This window comes from Poeciliopsis prolifica, unplaced genomic scaffold (assembly GCF_027474105.1).
Source record: "Poeciliopsis prolifica strain line A6 unplaced genomic scaffold, Auburn_PproV2 SCAFFOLD002, whole genome shotgun sequence".
Taxonomy (NCBI): Eukaryota; Metazoa; Chordata; class Actinopteri; order Cyprinodontiformes; family Poeciliidae; genus Poeciliopsis; species Poeciliopsis prolifica.
The window spans coordinates 11,641,187-11,656,550 of NW_026562377.1; the positions used below are offsets into that span (position 1 = coordinate 11,641,187).

Below are 15,364 nucleotides of genomic sequence, written 5' to 3' on the forward strand. Positions count from 1 at the left end.
AGGCAGAGGAGCTTGATTTTTTTTTTTCAAATTATGTCTGTCTCATGCTATATAAATGTTATTGAATGACCTTCAGTGGATATTTTCTTCCTTGGTGGCACTGCCAACTAATGGGCTCAAATTGGGAAATGATTGCTCAGTTTCTCATGATTGAAGTGTCACTTTTAAACTGAGGATCTTAGTGTACCTTTACATACCTAGTTTATAGATTTATAAAATAAAACCAGTGGAGTGTGCTGTGGTGGCGAAGGGGATTTAGCGCGACCCATGTTTGGAGGTTTGATTGCCGCATGTCTTCCCCTCTCTCCTTGCTCTCTTTCCTGTCAGCCTACTTTCAAATAAGGACCACTAAAGCCCGCAAAAACATTGGAAAAATAAAAATAAAGAATAAATAGATAAAACCTGAGAATTGTTTCGTCAGATAGTTCTTTCAAAGGCACAAATAAATCCTCAAATATTGTGCAGTGAGATGGGGATATTTAGCTTCTGCACATAAAACTTCCAAAGAGGCTCAGTGACAGGAGAAATAACATTGAAATGACATTGTGAAATAACAGAACTTTAAAATAACAGCTTTTGATTCTTTTTGAAATATAATTTAGAAAAACGTATAATATTAAGAGTCTATTTTATCAGTTTACCCAATACTTCTCCTTTTTTCTGAGAAACAATTCCATCTTGAACTAAAATTTGATAAATGATTATTTCAAACAAATATCTTGTGTAACATGTAAAAACACTTTGGTGAGAAACCAGACAACATTTGCTTCTCATCTGGACTCCAGCATTTATTTGCCTACCTCCATCAGGTGTGACAGTGACGGCGGCGCGGTCAGTCTTCACCACAGGTGAGTCGCACAGTGAGGTTCACCGTGTCAACTGTGGTTTGTGTTTGTTTCATGTGGAAACACCTGCAAAGAAAGCAGCTGCCCTGCTCCCTGTTTCAGCTCTCCCACATTATTTGCAGGAGGATTTATCACACTTGGGTTCCACTGGTGTTGTGTATATCTGGGCAGTCGGAGGCTGAATCAAGTTCTTTAAGCGTTAGAGAGCCAGGAAGTATACCATATAGATTTTTAAACTGAGGTTCAAAGATTTCTATTTCACTTAGTAATAAAGGACCGAAGAAGCAAAATTGAAACTTATTCACCCTCAATGTTATGGCATTAGAGGAAACAACACCAAAGGTAAAGCATCAACTCTATCAACATTTGAAATTATTCTCACACCTGGCAAATTCAGATTGAAAATAATACTCATCCAACCCAGTAACTTTATTTTTCTTGATAGAAATAGTAAAACAATGTAACAAGGATTGATCATATTTATTGCAAATGCATTTTTAAATAGCTTGTTAAAAAAATATTTGAATGTTTCTCAATATTAAGTAGATTTTTCACTCTCATTAAAACAGTCAAACTTTTCTTTGTTAAGAAGATATTGAATTTTTCTTCAGACCATCAGTCTGTGGTGTAGAGCTTCCAATCTGCAAATTTCAACTTGAGACTCTGCACCACCTCAAAATATCATTACATCCATTCAGAACAAACACATTCCTCTTTTTGCTTTAAATTTCCTTCTGCAGGGGTAATGAATTGCAACATCAAACAATTTAATAAAAATTGAGAGATAAACTGATTTTTATTTTATTCTTAGTGGCTTCTTCCATCCACAATGCCCACTGTGGTAATTCTCCTCTTCCTTCTGCCAGGTGAATGTTTAAAAATAATTAATTGATTAATATTGAAAATAGTCATTAGTAAATATTATTAGTAGATATTTTTTTTGCACAGTTTAAAGGTTTAAGCCTCATTGTTGCCAATAAATTCTCCTTGTCAGCTTTCTGCGGTGCCGTTGAGGTGAACTGCTCCCAGCCGGACCAGCCCAGCCTCCTGGCGGCTCTGTCTCCCGCCTTCGACCTGAGAGCCATACGACCCGTCGAGAACCAGCTGACCTACACCAACATCAGCGTGCACTTCACTCTCTACGGGATATTAGGGGTGGTATGTGGAGCTCCAAACGCTTTTAAAATAAAATGGGATTTCTTTGATAAAATAAAGAGTCTACAGTTTAATTTTTTATTAAATGTAAATTTTGTTAATTATGTTTTGTCACATTCATATTCCAGGATGAAAAATCCCAGCTGCTCATCACTTACATTTGGCTGAGCTATGTAAGCTATGAAGACATTTGTTGCTGTCTCTCATTTTTATACAACTGATTACTTTCTGTGCATAAATTCTGAAAGCTCACTGAGATTGTTTTTTTGTTTGTTTGTTTGTTTGTTTGCTTGTTTCAGTGGTGGAAGAATGAGTTCATCAGTTGGGATCCAGTCCAGTGTGGCACCGACAAGATTTCTCTTCCCAAGGAAAAGTTTTGGCTGCCAGATATTGTAATCAATGAATTGTGAGTTTAGATTCAGCACTTTAAATTTTGAACAGTAATGTTGCACAATAGGTTCGTTAAAGGCACAGGGTTACAAAAAGATACTTTTTTGTAATTTAGTATATTTTGCACTACTTTAAAGGCTTTGACTCAAGTTAAGCTTACCACATTTCAGCAACAAGGCGGTTCAATAAAATTGCAATTGTTTTTCAGTGGCTCTGAAGGTTCAGGTCTGGGACTGATCACTAGTTTATCTCTGTAATAACTGAAACTCTGTGCAGATTCTTGATTTTGCCTCTTTAGGTCCAAAGATAATAACTTCAGTTTTGTGTCTGTTCAGCTGATAAAGTTCACACACTGATCTTTTCTAAGCATATGTTCAGTGAACTAGTTCAGTCACCAGGTGACTATTATAATGTACAGCTGAATATCATCTGTGTATTCATGGTAACTAATTAGTAAATCCACATTCATATAAGATGAAGTTTTTATTGCTATTTAAATGTTTCAATGATTTTCTCAGATGTAAACTGGGCAGCATATATGTGCACTTTGCCAATATTTTTTGCCAAATATGATCAACGTCAATATGGGTTTTCCCAAACTTGTCATGTTCTGATTTATGCTCTGTTAGCATGGAGGAAAATAAAGCGCCATCAGTCCCATATGTGGACCTGTTTAATGACGGAAAGGTGTGGAATTCGTTTCCTGTCAGAGTTGTGAGCTCCTGTAACCTCATCATCTACACTTTCCCCTTCGACATACAGAACTGCTCCCTGACTTTCAACTCCTACATCTACTATGGTGAGTCTCTCCCTTAAAGTCTTTCTTTAAGTTGAAGTCAAAACTCAATAAAGGTTTAATATATTTCACTGGGATCACCTGTGGTGCTGTAATCAGGATGTAAACAAAGGTTCTGATTGTAGAGCAAAAAATTTTTATGTCAAACTGTGTGCAGGCTGCTAGCTGATGACAGTCTCTGTAGTCCAATAGAGATGCAATGGCATAATTATCACTATTTTATGTAAAAAAATCAACATGTTCAAAAAGTTGTGTTAAAGGCAAGAACACAAGGTTCAATTCATAACTCAGTGAATTGTGCGTCTCTAGAGAGAAATTAATATTGTATTTAATGTATCTATTGACGTAATAAATATTTGTACTTGCCTACCAAAGTCACTATCAATGACTAGGTGATTATCAAAAACAAAAATTATATGTATTAAATATCTTTAATCAAAACTGTCCATCCTCATACTTATTCTCTAAAGAGTGGGTAAAACTTTTCAAAGTATGTTTTGCAATCTTGTTTCTAATCAGAAAATGGCACAAGGAAGTTTTTTTAAAAAAAACTTGAGGTGTACTATACAACGTTAATGTTATATGCACTATATGGACATTGGAAGTAGGATTTTTATAAACACGTGAGAGTTGCATAGAAGATTAACATGATTGTCTGACTGTTGATTTTCCGCTTGAGATATCTGTCAAGGAAATGTGTTGTGAACTTCAGCATGAATTGTTTTTCTGAGATTTTTAAGCAATTGTCTGTAGTATAAATGTGTTCATCTATTGAGCTCACCCATCTTTACTGCATTAATTATTATTAAAAAACACATTGTGAAGGACATAACTGAAAGTGATTGTCAAAAACGTGCAAGTGACAATTACTTATCTCATTTCAAAACTAATAGAAAAGTTTTGACTGGTGTTGCCAGTCACTGGAAAAACCTAATTACATTTTTTCAAACGTTGCAGAATTGTCAAAGGTTTTCCAAAACTGCAAAATGATTAGATGTGGACTATAACTGTAGAGAAAGAAATTCTGTCATTATGGGGGAAATCAATGTTTTACTTTTTTCCCCTGAAATTCTAAAATATTTTTTGAACTATGAAATAGATGACCATATGTTAGAAGGCTGGTGCTTTTATGAAACTTAATGTATGTCCTTTTCTTTCTCCAGCAAATGAGTTCAGAGTTTTCCTGGGGCGTGACCCAGATCTAATCACAGAGTTGTCTAAAAAGGTGATGACCACCATGGGTGAATGGGAGCTGGTGGACATCACCGCACAGAAAATAGTGAAAGATGATGAGACGGGTCTTTATACAGACATGCTTACTTTTTATGTAAGTTGATAGTATATTTTCAAATGATTATATATTATTGAGTTACATATCATAGTAAGAGGGATTCCGGTTTCAATTCTATTCTCCGTACAGATCCGAGTGCGGCGCCGTGCCAACATGTACGTGGTGAATCTGCTGCTGCCCAGCTGTTTCCTCATCACTGTGGACCTATTCAGCTTCCTGCTGCCTCCTCAGAGCACAGACAGGTCCTCCTTCAAGATGACGCTCATCCTGGGCTACACCGTCTTCCTGCTCATCATGAACGACCTGCTGCCAGTCACTGGAAACACCATCCCTCTGATTAGTGAGTCTGAGCTGCAGGGAACATTCATAGTTTTGCACATCTAGTTGTTACAGTGCAGACTGCTTTTTCACTGACTGTAGGTTTTTATTCTTTTCTTTCTGAGGGATTTTTTTCATTTTAAGAAGAAAATAGCCTACCTTCACTCAGCAAGTTTTGATGAATTCGATTCTCTTTTTGAAGGTTTTTCATACTATTAATTGCGATGCTCTACGTCCCTGTACATTGACGTCACACAGCAGCACACGATTTATGGAAGTAATAATGGACGGAGCCTTTTATGGATCAATTTTAAAGTATCATCACAAGATCACAAGATGATCATAATTTTTTAACCGTTATTTATGTCCTTATTTACCACCTCCTCTTTTTTCTGGTGCAGTAAAATGTGACATGACAGTTCAGACTGCAGATGCTTGATACACATATGGATGTGGCACAGAGTGGATTATTTATGTATATAGAGAGTAACTGGGCTGACCAGAGAAAAGGTCGGATAAAAGGTTGCATATGGGCAAAAACATTATAATTAAATATATATATATATATATATATATATATATATATATATATATATATATATATATATATATATAGAGAGAGAGAGAGAGAGAGAGAGAGAGAGAGAGGTAGGTAGAGAGAGAGAGAGAGAGAGAGAGAGAGAGAGAGAGAGAGAGAGAGGGAGCCTAAGACAATCTATCATTTCAATAATGATTCTAATTGACCAAAGCACTTCAAACTTTCCTTTCCTGCATCCTCTGCTCTCTTTCTACCAGATGTCTTCTTCTCTCTCTGCCTGGCTCTGATGGTGGCCAGTCTGCTGGAGACCATCCTCATCACCAACCTGCTGAGCAACTCGCCTGACTTCTCTCCCGTCCCTCGATGGATTCGGATTCTGGTTCTCAATTGTCTCGGCTGTCTCGTTTGCATGCCACGAAACACTGAGAAGACAAAAAACTCAGGTATGCAAGGAACATGAAATGATAAAAATCTAATGAAAAATGAAATAAATGCAATCAGTAATTGGCAAGTGTCATCGTTGTTTCCTGAAAATAGAAAAGAGGAAGACGTCAGTGGCTGCAGAAATGAAATGCAATGAAGGTCCTCCAGGAACAGGAGGACCAGCTGAGGAAGACGAGGCCCTGACGGAGCTGAAGAGCCTGAGCCGCGTCCTGCAGACCATCCGCTGTGAGGTGGAGCAGCAGCAAAAAGGGAAGCAGAGCTCAGAGGAATGGATCCAGGTGGGTTTCATCATTGACCGCCTGCTGTTTGGCCTCTACATCGTCTTCATATCAGTCAGCTTCATCACCATCATTATTGTCTGGATTAACTCATACAACCAGTAGACTGCTGCATGTTGGAGACCTACATTTTATTCAGAACTTGCCTGCAGAGTTTTTTACCAGAATATTGTGATTTTTTTAGAGAATTTTAAACAGTGGTTTATAGCAACAATGTTAGTGCCCTATACTTTAAAAATTGCAACTGTTTAGAAATATAATGTACACACTGATTTATGGGGCTTTAAAATCTCTATTTCATCTTTCAATTATTTAATATTTATTATAGATAATTACAATGCAACGTCTAATGTAACATTGTGAAATTTTAAATGGAGGAAAGGTTTTCTGCAAAATAAAATTTACTTGAAAAATGTCTAACAGCTTTTTATTGAATTTTCTTTCCAACTCCAATTTTCTGTTATTTTATTTCCAACTCCATTATTTTAATTTATAGAGGCTTTTAGTGTGAGATACATAGAAGTCAAACATATTTAGTGATGTTGAATGAAACATTGCAGCTGCTTTTTAAGGTTACGGATAATGATGTTTCTCCAAAGCAAGATAAAACTCAATTTCAACTCAGTTAGACTTTTAGTAATCCTAAATATTAGTGTGAAAAAACATTTTGCTTCTAAATCTGTTGTTCAGTAAACATGTGATCAATGGAAATTTTAAACGTTTTTAAAAAATTATATAATATTGAAAATAATTCCAATCCCACCAAATCAGATAATTTTGTGTTTTACATCTTTAGCCTCCAGGTTTTGCATGGCTTTGAATTGATGACTCATCCAGATCAAATATTATTTCTTTTTTTCCTCATGTTGGGTTATAACTACTAAAAAAAAAACCTGGGCAACTGAAGGGATTTTCAAAACAAAGTGCAAGTAATTTTCCCCCAAAAAATAAATAACTGCTTTTTTTTTTTAACTATTTTTTATCAAGAACACCTTCAAGTCCCATGCACAAATCTAACAGGACAGTCCTCACCACTTACACATCACTCAGTCTAACAACTACTGCTGACCCAGTGTTAATGTTTTTAGTGCTGCCGGCTGAAAGTCAAGCCTTCTAAGCAACTATTCATCCTCATCTCTCTGCTGACTCTGGGTAAGTCAATTTCTTTTGACCTGGTTGAGTTTATGCTCTCATAGTTCTGTTTACAAATAGGGAAGCTATGCTTTGAGTAAAAATGTAAGTATAGCCTATATGAACTCCATCAGGATGTAATAAAACCAACCTGCTCTTATTTCAACCTTGAATGTCCAAAAACAGATTCTACACTGGCTTGTTGAAGTTACCAGAAGTTACTTTAAAAATGAAGTTCATTTCAGAGGAGTTTGTGGCCCACTGATGCAGCATTATGTGATTGTCTGTATGACCCTCAGATAGCTGAGAGTGATTGGTTCTTTCACATGTTGTCACCTTCTAAAGTCTCCAGTAACTCAGATAAGGAGAGCTAGATTTTACGCTAGACGTTTGTTTAAAAAAAAGCCTCCAGAGGAGTCTGAAAGTTTCTCAATACATTCAATATGAGAGAAGCACTGTTGGCGACAGAGCTTCTCTCGTTTTAAACATTTGCATGTCCAGACAAGTTAACTGCTGAACATCTGCTTTTGTAAAAGAGGTCACATTAATTATTGCTAATTAATAGTGAAAAGATATACTCAGAAACTCCTGACTTACCTTCTTATTTTGTATTAAAATGTCACAGATGTATTTAGTTTGTTAGTCAAATTTGTATTTTTGGCTTTATCTTTGTTTTATAAACAATCAAAGTCTGGAATCTGTACATCTGGGTTTACTGTAAAAACTCTATTTTGCCCTGAAACTTTTCATAAAAATCACATAAAACTCCAGACAGGAACTAGCTTCCCTGTTGATGAAGATGTGTGTTATTGATATATTAAAATATTATATTTTCTTTTTTGTCGTTTGCAGTCCCGTTCAACTCCGCCGTTCTGAACTGCTCCCAGCCGACTCCAGCTTCACTGCTGAGCTCCCTAAAGCCAGTGTTTGAGCTGAACGCCATTCGACCTGTAATAAATATGTCGGTCCCAACCCAAGTTACAGTTTCCTTCATTCTCTTTGGTATTTTGGGAGTGGTAAGAACAACTTTTTCTTGTGGTGTAATGTGAAGACATACAGTTAGTTTTAACAAAGACGTAAAAAAAAAATATATATATATATATATATATATATATATATATATATATATATATATATATATATATAAAAAATTCCCTTCTCACCCACCGCGGGTGGTTCTTATCCTCTGAGCTCGGGTCCTCTACCAGAGGCCTGGGAGCTTGAGGGTTCTGCGCAGTATCTTGGCTGTGCCAAGGACTGCACATTTCTGGACTGAGATGTCTGATGTTGTTCCTGGGATCTGTTGTAGCCACTGCTCCAGTTTGGGGGTTACTGCCCCGAGGGTCCCAATGACCACAGGCACCACTGTGGTCTTCACCTTCCAGGCCCTCTCCAGTTCTTCCCTGAGGCCCTGGTATTTCTCCAGTTTCTCGTGCTCCTTTTTCCTGATGTTGCAATCACTTGGTATTGCTACATCAACCACAACGGCTTTCCTCTGATGTTTCCACTACGACAATGTCTGGTTGGTTCGCCATTACCATTTTGTCTGTCTGGATCTGGAAGTCCCACAGGATCTTAGCTCTGGCGTTCTCCACCACCTTTGGGGGTGTTTCCCACTTTGATCTCGGGGTTTCCAGTCCATATTCTGCACAGATGTTTCTGTACACTATGCCTGCCACTTGGTTATGTCGCTCCATGTACGCTTTCCCTACCAGTATCTTGCACCCTGCTGTTATGTGCTGGACTGTCTCAGGGGCCTCCTTGCACAACCTACACCTTGGGTCTTGTCTGGTGTGGTAGATCTGGGCCTCTATTGCTCTGGTGTTTAGGGCCTGTTCCTGGGTGGCCAGGATGAGGGCCTCTGTGCTGTCCTTGAGTCCAGCTTTTTCCAGCCATTGGTAGGATTTATTGATATCAGCCACTTGGGTTATTTGCTGGTGGTACATCCCATGTAGTGGCTTGTCCTCCATGATGGTATCTCTGGCACCTCAACCTCCGTTCCCTGTTGTCTGAGACATTCACTGAGCACATTGTCTGTTGAGGCTTTGTCCCTGATGTATTTATGGATCTTAGTTGTTTCGTCCTGGACAGTGGTTCTCACACTCACTAGTCCTCTGCCTCCTTTCTTGCGGCTCGTGTACAGTCTCAGGGTGCTGGATTTGGGGTGGAACCCTCCATGCATGGTTAGTAGCTTTCTAGTCTTAATATCTGTGGCTTTTATCTCCTCCTTTGGCCAGCTAATTATTCCAGCAGGGTATCTGATTACTGGCAGGGCATAGCTGTTTATCGCACGGATTTTGTTCTTGCCATTGAGCTGGCTTCTCAGGACTTGCCTTATTCGTTGGAGGTATTTAGCTGTGGCTCCTTTCCTTGTGGCCTCATCGAGGTTGCCATTTGCTTGTGGTATACCTAGGTACTTGTAACTGTCCTCTATGTCTGCTATTGTTCCTTGTGGGAGTGAGACTCCTTCTGTGCGGATCACCTTCCCCCTCTTTGTGATCAGCCGACCACACTTCTCTAGTCCGAATGACATCCCAATGTCAGTGCTGTAGATCCTGGTGGTGTGGATCAGTGAGTCGATGTCTCGCTCACTCTTGGCATACAGCTTGATGTCATCCATGTAGAGGAGGTGACTGATGTTGGCCCCATTTTTGAGTCGGTATCCGTAGCCAGTCTTGTTGATAATTTGGCTGAGGGGGTTCAGGCCTATGCAGAACAGTAGCGGGGACAGAGCATCTCCTTGGTATATGCCACATTTGATGGACACTTGTGCAAGTGGTTTGCAGTTGGCTTCAAGGGTGGTTTTCCACAGCTTCATCGAGTTTGCAATGAAGGCTCTCAGAATCCTGTTGATGTTATACATCTCTAGGCATTCAATGATCCAAGTATGCGGCATTGAGTCATAGGCTTTCTTGTAATCGATCCAAGCCATGCACAGGTTGGTGTGTCGGGTTTTGCAGTCCCGGGCAACTGTGCGGTCTACGAGGAGTTGGTGTTTGGCTCCTCTGGTATTTACACTGATACCCTTCTGTGCCGTGCTCATGTGTTTATCCATGTGTTTTCTTATCTTGGCCGCTATGAGCTTCCAGGTTGTGGAGAGGCAGGTTATTGGTCGGTAGTTGGGTGGGACTGGACCCTTTGATGGATCCTTCTGGATTAGGATTGTCCACCCTTCAGTTAACCATTCAGGGTGAGTCCCACTTTGTAGCAGCTGGTTCATTTGGGCTGCCAGTCGCTCATGGAGAGCAGTGAGTTTCTTTAGCCAGTAGGCATGGATCATGTCAGGCCCTGGTGCTGTCCAGTTTTTCATGCCTGAGAGTCTTTCTTGAACATCTGTCACAGTGATGGTTACCGGGGCTTGCTCAGGGAGGTTGCTGTGGTCCTCTCGTAGAGAGATCAGCCACTGTGCATTGCTGTTGTGGGACGCCTCCCTTTCCCATATGCCTTTCCAGTATTGTTCAGTCTCCAGCCTTGGAGACTGAACTATATATATATATATATATATATATATATATATATATATATATATATATATATATATATATATATATATATATATATATATATATATATATATTTGTAAAAGTTAACAACTGCTGCTTTTAAAAAATAATATGAAAAGTTCACTGTTCTTTTCAGGATGAGAAGTCCCAGGTACTGACAACTTTCATTTGGGAAACTTTAGTAAGTGTTTTCCTTGAAATCGCTTTCATAAGTAATCTATCAGTGATTCTAACTTATAATACCAAACCTTTTGATCACACTGAATCTATCAATGTGCCTAATGATGTAAAGTGCAAAACCTGCTGTTGCTGAGGTAATTTCTGGTATTTATATTGAAAGCATATAATTATGTGTACAGATGTGGAAAAATGAATTTACTATTTGGGACCAAGTGGAATGTGGTGTGGAATGGATTGCAATTGAACGAAACCTGCTCTGGGTGCCAGATATCGTCATCAACGAGTTGTAAGTTTTTCTCTGGCTGTAGATGAATAACTTGGGGCATAAAGATCTCAAGGTTTACACAGGAAATTACTTTCCTGTATATACATACATATACATATATATATTACATATATATTTCACCATTATTACCTATATTGTGTGTGTTTGTTGCATAAATATTGTAGTTTTGATGTAAAAACATTATAAAAGACATGAATGTGTTAAAAATCCCTGGTGATTATTGCCTCAAGAAACATCAGGTTGCTGACATTTTCCAATCTAATTAGAGTGTTCTTGTTAGTTATTGAAATTCAACCAGGTGAAAATAAGATATGTACCGTATGTAGTATTATCTGTGTCTGACTTTCTGCAGCATGGAGAAGAACTTAGCACCAAGCGTCCCGTACACATACCTCCATTCCAGTGGTCTGGTTTATGATAGCTTGCCTGTCAGAGTTGTGAGCTCCTGCAGTCTCAACATCTACCTGTTTCCATTTGATATTCAAAGATGCACTTTCACTTTCAATTCCTACATACACCTCAGTAAGTACAAACTATGTAGACTATAAAGCAGAGAATAGATTAGTTTTATTATCACTATTATTATTTCAAGGGATGATGTGCTCTGCTAAGCTATAAGGGCTACTTCTTAGTTATTGAAAGGGTTAATAGAGGAATGGAGTTGTGATGACTTCTTGAAATAGCTTTTTTTCAGTCATGTTTGATATGTACAGGATTTTTATAACTGTACTATACAATGGTACATATTTGCCAGGGAATACACAGCACCTTTTCTTTAAGAAAGTATTCTCCATTTGCTGAGCATCTTGATCTGGTCCAACATTTTATTGTCCTCACAGGTGATGCTGTACAACTTGAACTTAAAGACACAGACCAGGACTTACTTCAGGCATCGAAAGACGAAATGGCAACGATGGGTGAATGGCAGCTAGTTGGAATCAAATCAGAGAAGGTGGTAGTACCAATCATAGAGGGGTCCACTTACGATGAGCTTCGCTTCTTTGTAAGAAAATGATGCTGTTATTTAATGTTTGAAATTAACGAATCATAAACTAAGTAGGAAACATCAGTAAACTTACAGAAAACACATACATTCTTCATTTAATCCATCAATGAGAAGAATGAGATGCTAAAAAATAGGCAGTTTTGCATTTGCATTAAAATTGCATTTGCAGCATTAAGTAAAATAAATACAGTATTTAAATGCAAAATGCAAAACATGGAAATTTACACAAAATCAACAGATCCCCATATTTTTTAACATACCTATGCATTTATTGCTAATTTTCTTTAAAATGTTCAAAAATATTGGGTTTAACGCCCATCAGCAGGTGGAAGTTTTTCATACTTCTACTCCACTCAATAATTTGACCTTACTTGAGGTCAAATTATAATCCATGATTGACATAACAAAAAGTCACATTTACCGTCCCACATAACCCCAAATATTGCAAAATTCCTAGACTAAAAATGTTACTTTTCACCACAAAGTTGTTTCAACAATTTTACTGATTATGATGTCTTTCTATTGACAGTAAGGTTTTGCATCTGTCTCAGATTTACTGTCTGCTTGCATGCATTATTCTGCTGCAGGTCTCTATTCGGCGCCACTCTACCATGTATGTGGTGAACCTCCTGATCCCCAGCTGTTTCCTCATCACTGTGGATCTCTTCAGCTTCATCCTGCCCATCCAAAACATTGACCGGTCCTTGTTCAAGATGACCCTCGTCCTGGGCTACACTGTCTTCCTGCTCAGCACCAATGAGCTGCTCCCTATCACTGGAAACACCATCCCTCTCATCAGTCAGTTTTTAGAAGCTCTCCTGATTTATTTTACTGCATGTGAAGAATGTGTCTAGTTGTTAACGCAAAATTGAGGCAATTTGAAAGACACAAACATTGCACACATTCAAAAAGACTAGCTAGTGAACTCATGCTTTATAACCCTACATTGTCGAAACAGTGTGAGTGCAGCTTAATAAATAGTTACATCAGATAAACATAAGGCACCATTTCCAGTTTCACATTTCATGCAAAATCATGCCATCAAAATAAAGTGTACATATTTATATTAATAGAAAGCTAAAGGCAGAATGTGTATCTCATAAAGTCACATTTCTGATTTTTGTTTTTTTGTAAAACAACTACAAAGTGCTAAAGCTTTTTCTCATCGCTGCTCCAGATGTGTTCCTGTCTCTCTGTCTGACTATGATGGTCACCAGTCTGATGGAGACCATCTTCATCACCAATCTTCTCCGGGGCTCAGCTCACTACACTGCACCTCCTCGTTGGATGAAGGTGTTTGTTCTTCACTTTTTGGGTCCACTTGTGAGGCTTCCACCAAATCCTGAGCTGCAAGAAGACCTGGTGTTTACGAATCCTAATACAAGAGGTCGGCAACAGACCCAAAATATGGTTTTAATCTCCATTGTGATCTATTTTGCTAATTTTGAATTGATAATAATAATTTGCTTTCTCTGGGACAGAAATGGCAGATATCTCCACAGAGTCCAAAGAGAATGAAACTATGGAGAGAAAGGAAACACTGAAGGAGGCTGAGACCCTCCAGGTTCTGAAGAACCTCAGCAGGGATCTCCAGGCCATCCACCGCCATGTTGTCCAGCAGCTGAAGGGAAGTCCCAGCTCAGAGGACTGGATCCAGATCGGCCTCGTCATCGACCGCCTGCTGTTCATCTTTTACATCTTCTTCATGTCAGTCAGCTTCGTTTCCATCATCATTATCTGGATCGCCTCATATTACTCTGCATAACTGCCGGTTTGTTTTACTGCAGTTTTATTTCAAATTTAATATGTTCTGTTAAATCACAGATGTTATGTACTTTAGAATATAATTAGTTCAAGTTAAAGTCAAATCAATTAATCATTGACTTTTACAACCCAACTTCAAAAATATGAATATTCTTGTTATCAAATGTTTTGTCATGATACATTTTCAAGGCATGCAACAGATTAGATTGTGTGAAACTATACTGAATTATATACATTCAAAAACATTCAATTCAAGTTGTAGTTTACTTATCACTTTCAGTTTATAATGTTACCTGGACATTTGTTGATCCTCTTGAACATAACCGTGAAGGATGGCATGTAGTTATCAAATTGTAACATTAGTAACATTCAGTATGAATCTCAGGATGAAATGAATCAATGTGTAATAAAGTATACCCAAGAGAAAAGACTCATGCTAACATGAATTAAAAATAAATATAAAACATATGACACAGGTAAATAGTCATAGGAAACTCCTGTGTCAAGTTTCCTATGACACAGGAAACTTTTAAATAAAAAGTTTCCTATCAGCTTCAATCCACACTGAGACACTAAAAGAAAATGATCAGCACATCTGAGAATCCACAAAGAAACCCGAGGCTACAGCATCTTCAACAAGCTGGACCTGCAAAAATGAAGTTGCCATATTTGCTTAGACTGGATCACAAAGGGAGCAGGTGTGGAGAAAATAAAAGTGACAACTGAACCACCACAGGATAGAGATCTTCTAGTTAACAGTAAAATCTACATATTTATCCAGAAACCTCTGTCTCTCAGGTAGAAACAACGTTAATACTGTTCTGTGCCTTTAATCAGAAGTTAACACTCCAGTCAAGAGATCATGACTGGATCTCTTGACAAGGATCATGATGCTTCCAGTGTCATTTTAATGGACAGCTGGATTTATGGTTCAGTTTATCACAACAAATCTTCTAGGTCCTAAAACAGCAAAACAGCCCCACATCATCACACAACCACCACCATACTTTACTCTTGGTGTGATCTTTTTATAAACTGTGGTGTTACTTGGTGTTAATGGGACATACACACACACACCTTCCAAAATGTTCTGCTTTTGTCTTTGTACTGTTTAAATTAATTCACAGAAAGTCCTTCTGGAAAAAATAGATGACACCAGGATATTTTTACTTCTTTCTAATGGTAGAGGAATGACCTCTGACCTTAACTGAGGCAAGGGAGGCCTGCAGTTCTTTGGATGTCATGTTGACCTCCTGAATGACTGACCAATGTTCCTGTTTCTGCCGTTTGTGGCTAATAACGAACTTTGGTTTTCTGGAGTCCCAAAGTTTTAGAAATGACTTTGTAACACTTTCCAAACTAATAGACTTCAATTTCTTTCTTTCTCATATGTTTCTAAATTTGTTTTTGCTCTTCTTCACTTTTTCATCCAACTCCTA

At 38.2% G+C, this 15,364-nt stretch overlaps 2 protein-coding genes across 2 annotated transcripts; both read left to right on the forward strand.

The window, feature by feature from the left end:
* The first annotated feature begins 1,067 nt into the window (after nucleotides 1-1,067).
* On the forward strand, nucleotides 1,068-6,160 carry LOC129351605 (5-hydroxytryptamine receptor 3C-like). Its single transcript, XM_055020549.1, has 10 exons — nucleotides 1,068-1,187; nucleotides 1,657-1,711; nucleotides 1,840-2,003; nucleotides 2,129-2,173; nucleotides 2,300-2,406; nucleotides 3,020-3,189; nucleotides 4,350-4,513; nucleotides 4,607-4,817; nucleotides 5,591-5,776; nucleotides 5,871-6,160. Exons 1-10 carry the CDS (start codon nucleotides 1,161-1,163, stop codon nucleotides 6,158-6,160), a joined length of 1,419 nt encoding a protein of 472 aa, XP_054876524.1. The 5' UTR covers nucleotides 1,068-1,160.
* Nucleotides 6,161-6,637: 477 nt separating this feature from the next.
* LOC129351615 (5-hydroxytryptamine receptor 3C-like) lies at nucleotides 6,638-14,045 on the forward strand. The gene is made up of 10 exons (XM_055020561.1): nucleotides 6,638-6,679; nucleotides 7,144-7,207; nucleotides 8,039-8,202; nucleotides 10,826-10,870; nucleotides 11,049-11,155; nucleotides 11,508-11,677; nucleotides 11,995-12,158; nucleotides 12,749-12,959; nucleotides 13,339-13,548; nucleotides 13,643-14,045. Exons 1-10 carry the CDS (start codon nucleotides 6,638-6,640, stop codon nucleotides 13,924-13,926), a joined length of 1,461 nt encoding a protein of 486 aa, XP_054876536.1. The 3' UTR covers nucleotides 13,927-14,045.
* Nucleotides 14,046-15,364: the final 1,319 nt, after the last annotated feature.

What these genes read in the sequence shown, in the direction of transcription:
- LOC129351605 (XM_055020549.1), top strand. Translation starts at nt 1,161, where the DNA reads ATGGCATTAGAGGAAACAACACCAAAG. An exon ending in CTTACATTTGGCTGAGCTAT is followed by an intron (nt 2,174 to 2,299) that starts GTAAGCTATGAA and finishes TGCTTGTTTCAG; the next exon opens with TGGTGGAAGAATGAGTTCAT. An exon ending in TGAGAAGACAAAAAACTCAG is followed by an intron (nt 5,777 to 5,870) that starts GTATGCAAGGAA and finishes TCCTGAAAATAG; the next exon opens with AAAAGAGGAAGACGTCAGTG.
- LOC129351615 (XM_055020561.1), top strand. Translation starts at nt 6,638, where the DNA reads ATGATGTTTCTCCAAAGCAAGATAAAACTCAATTTCAACTCA. An exon ending in TAAAACTCAATTTCAACTCA is followed by an intron (nt 6,680 to 7,143) that starts GTTAGACTTTTA and finishes TAATGTTTTTAG; the next exon opens with TGCTGCCGGCTGAAAGTCAA. An exon ending in CATCTCTCTGCTGACTCTGG is followed by an intron (nt 7,208 to 8,038) that starts GTAAGTCAATTT and finishes TGTCGTTTGCAG; the next exon opens with TCCCGTTCAACTCCGCCGTT.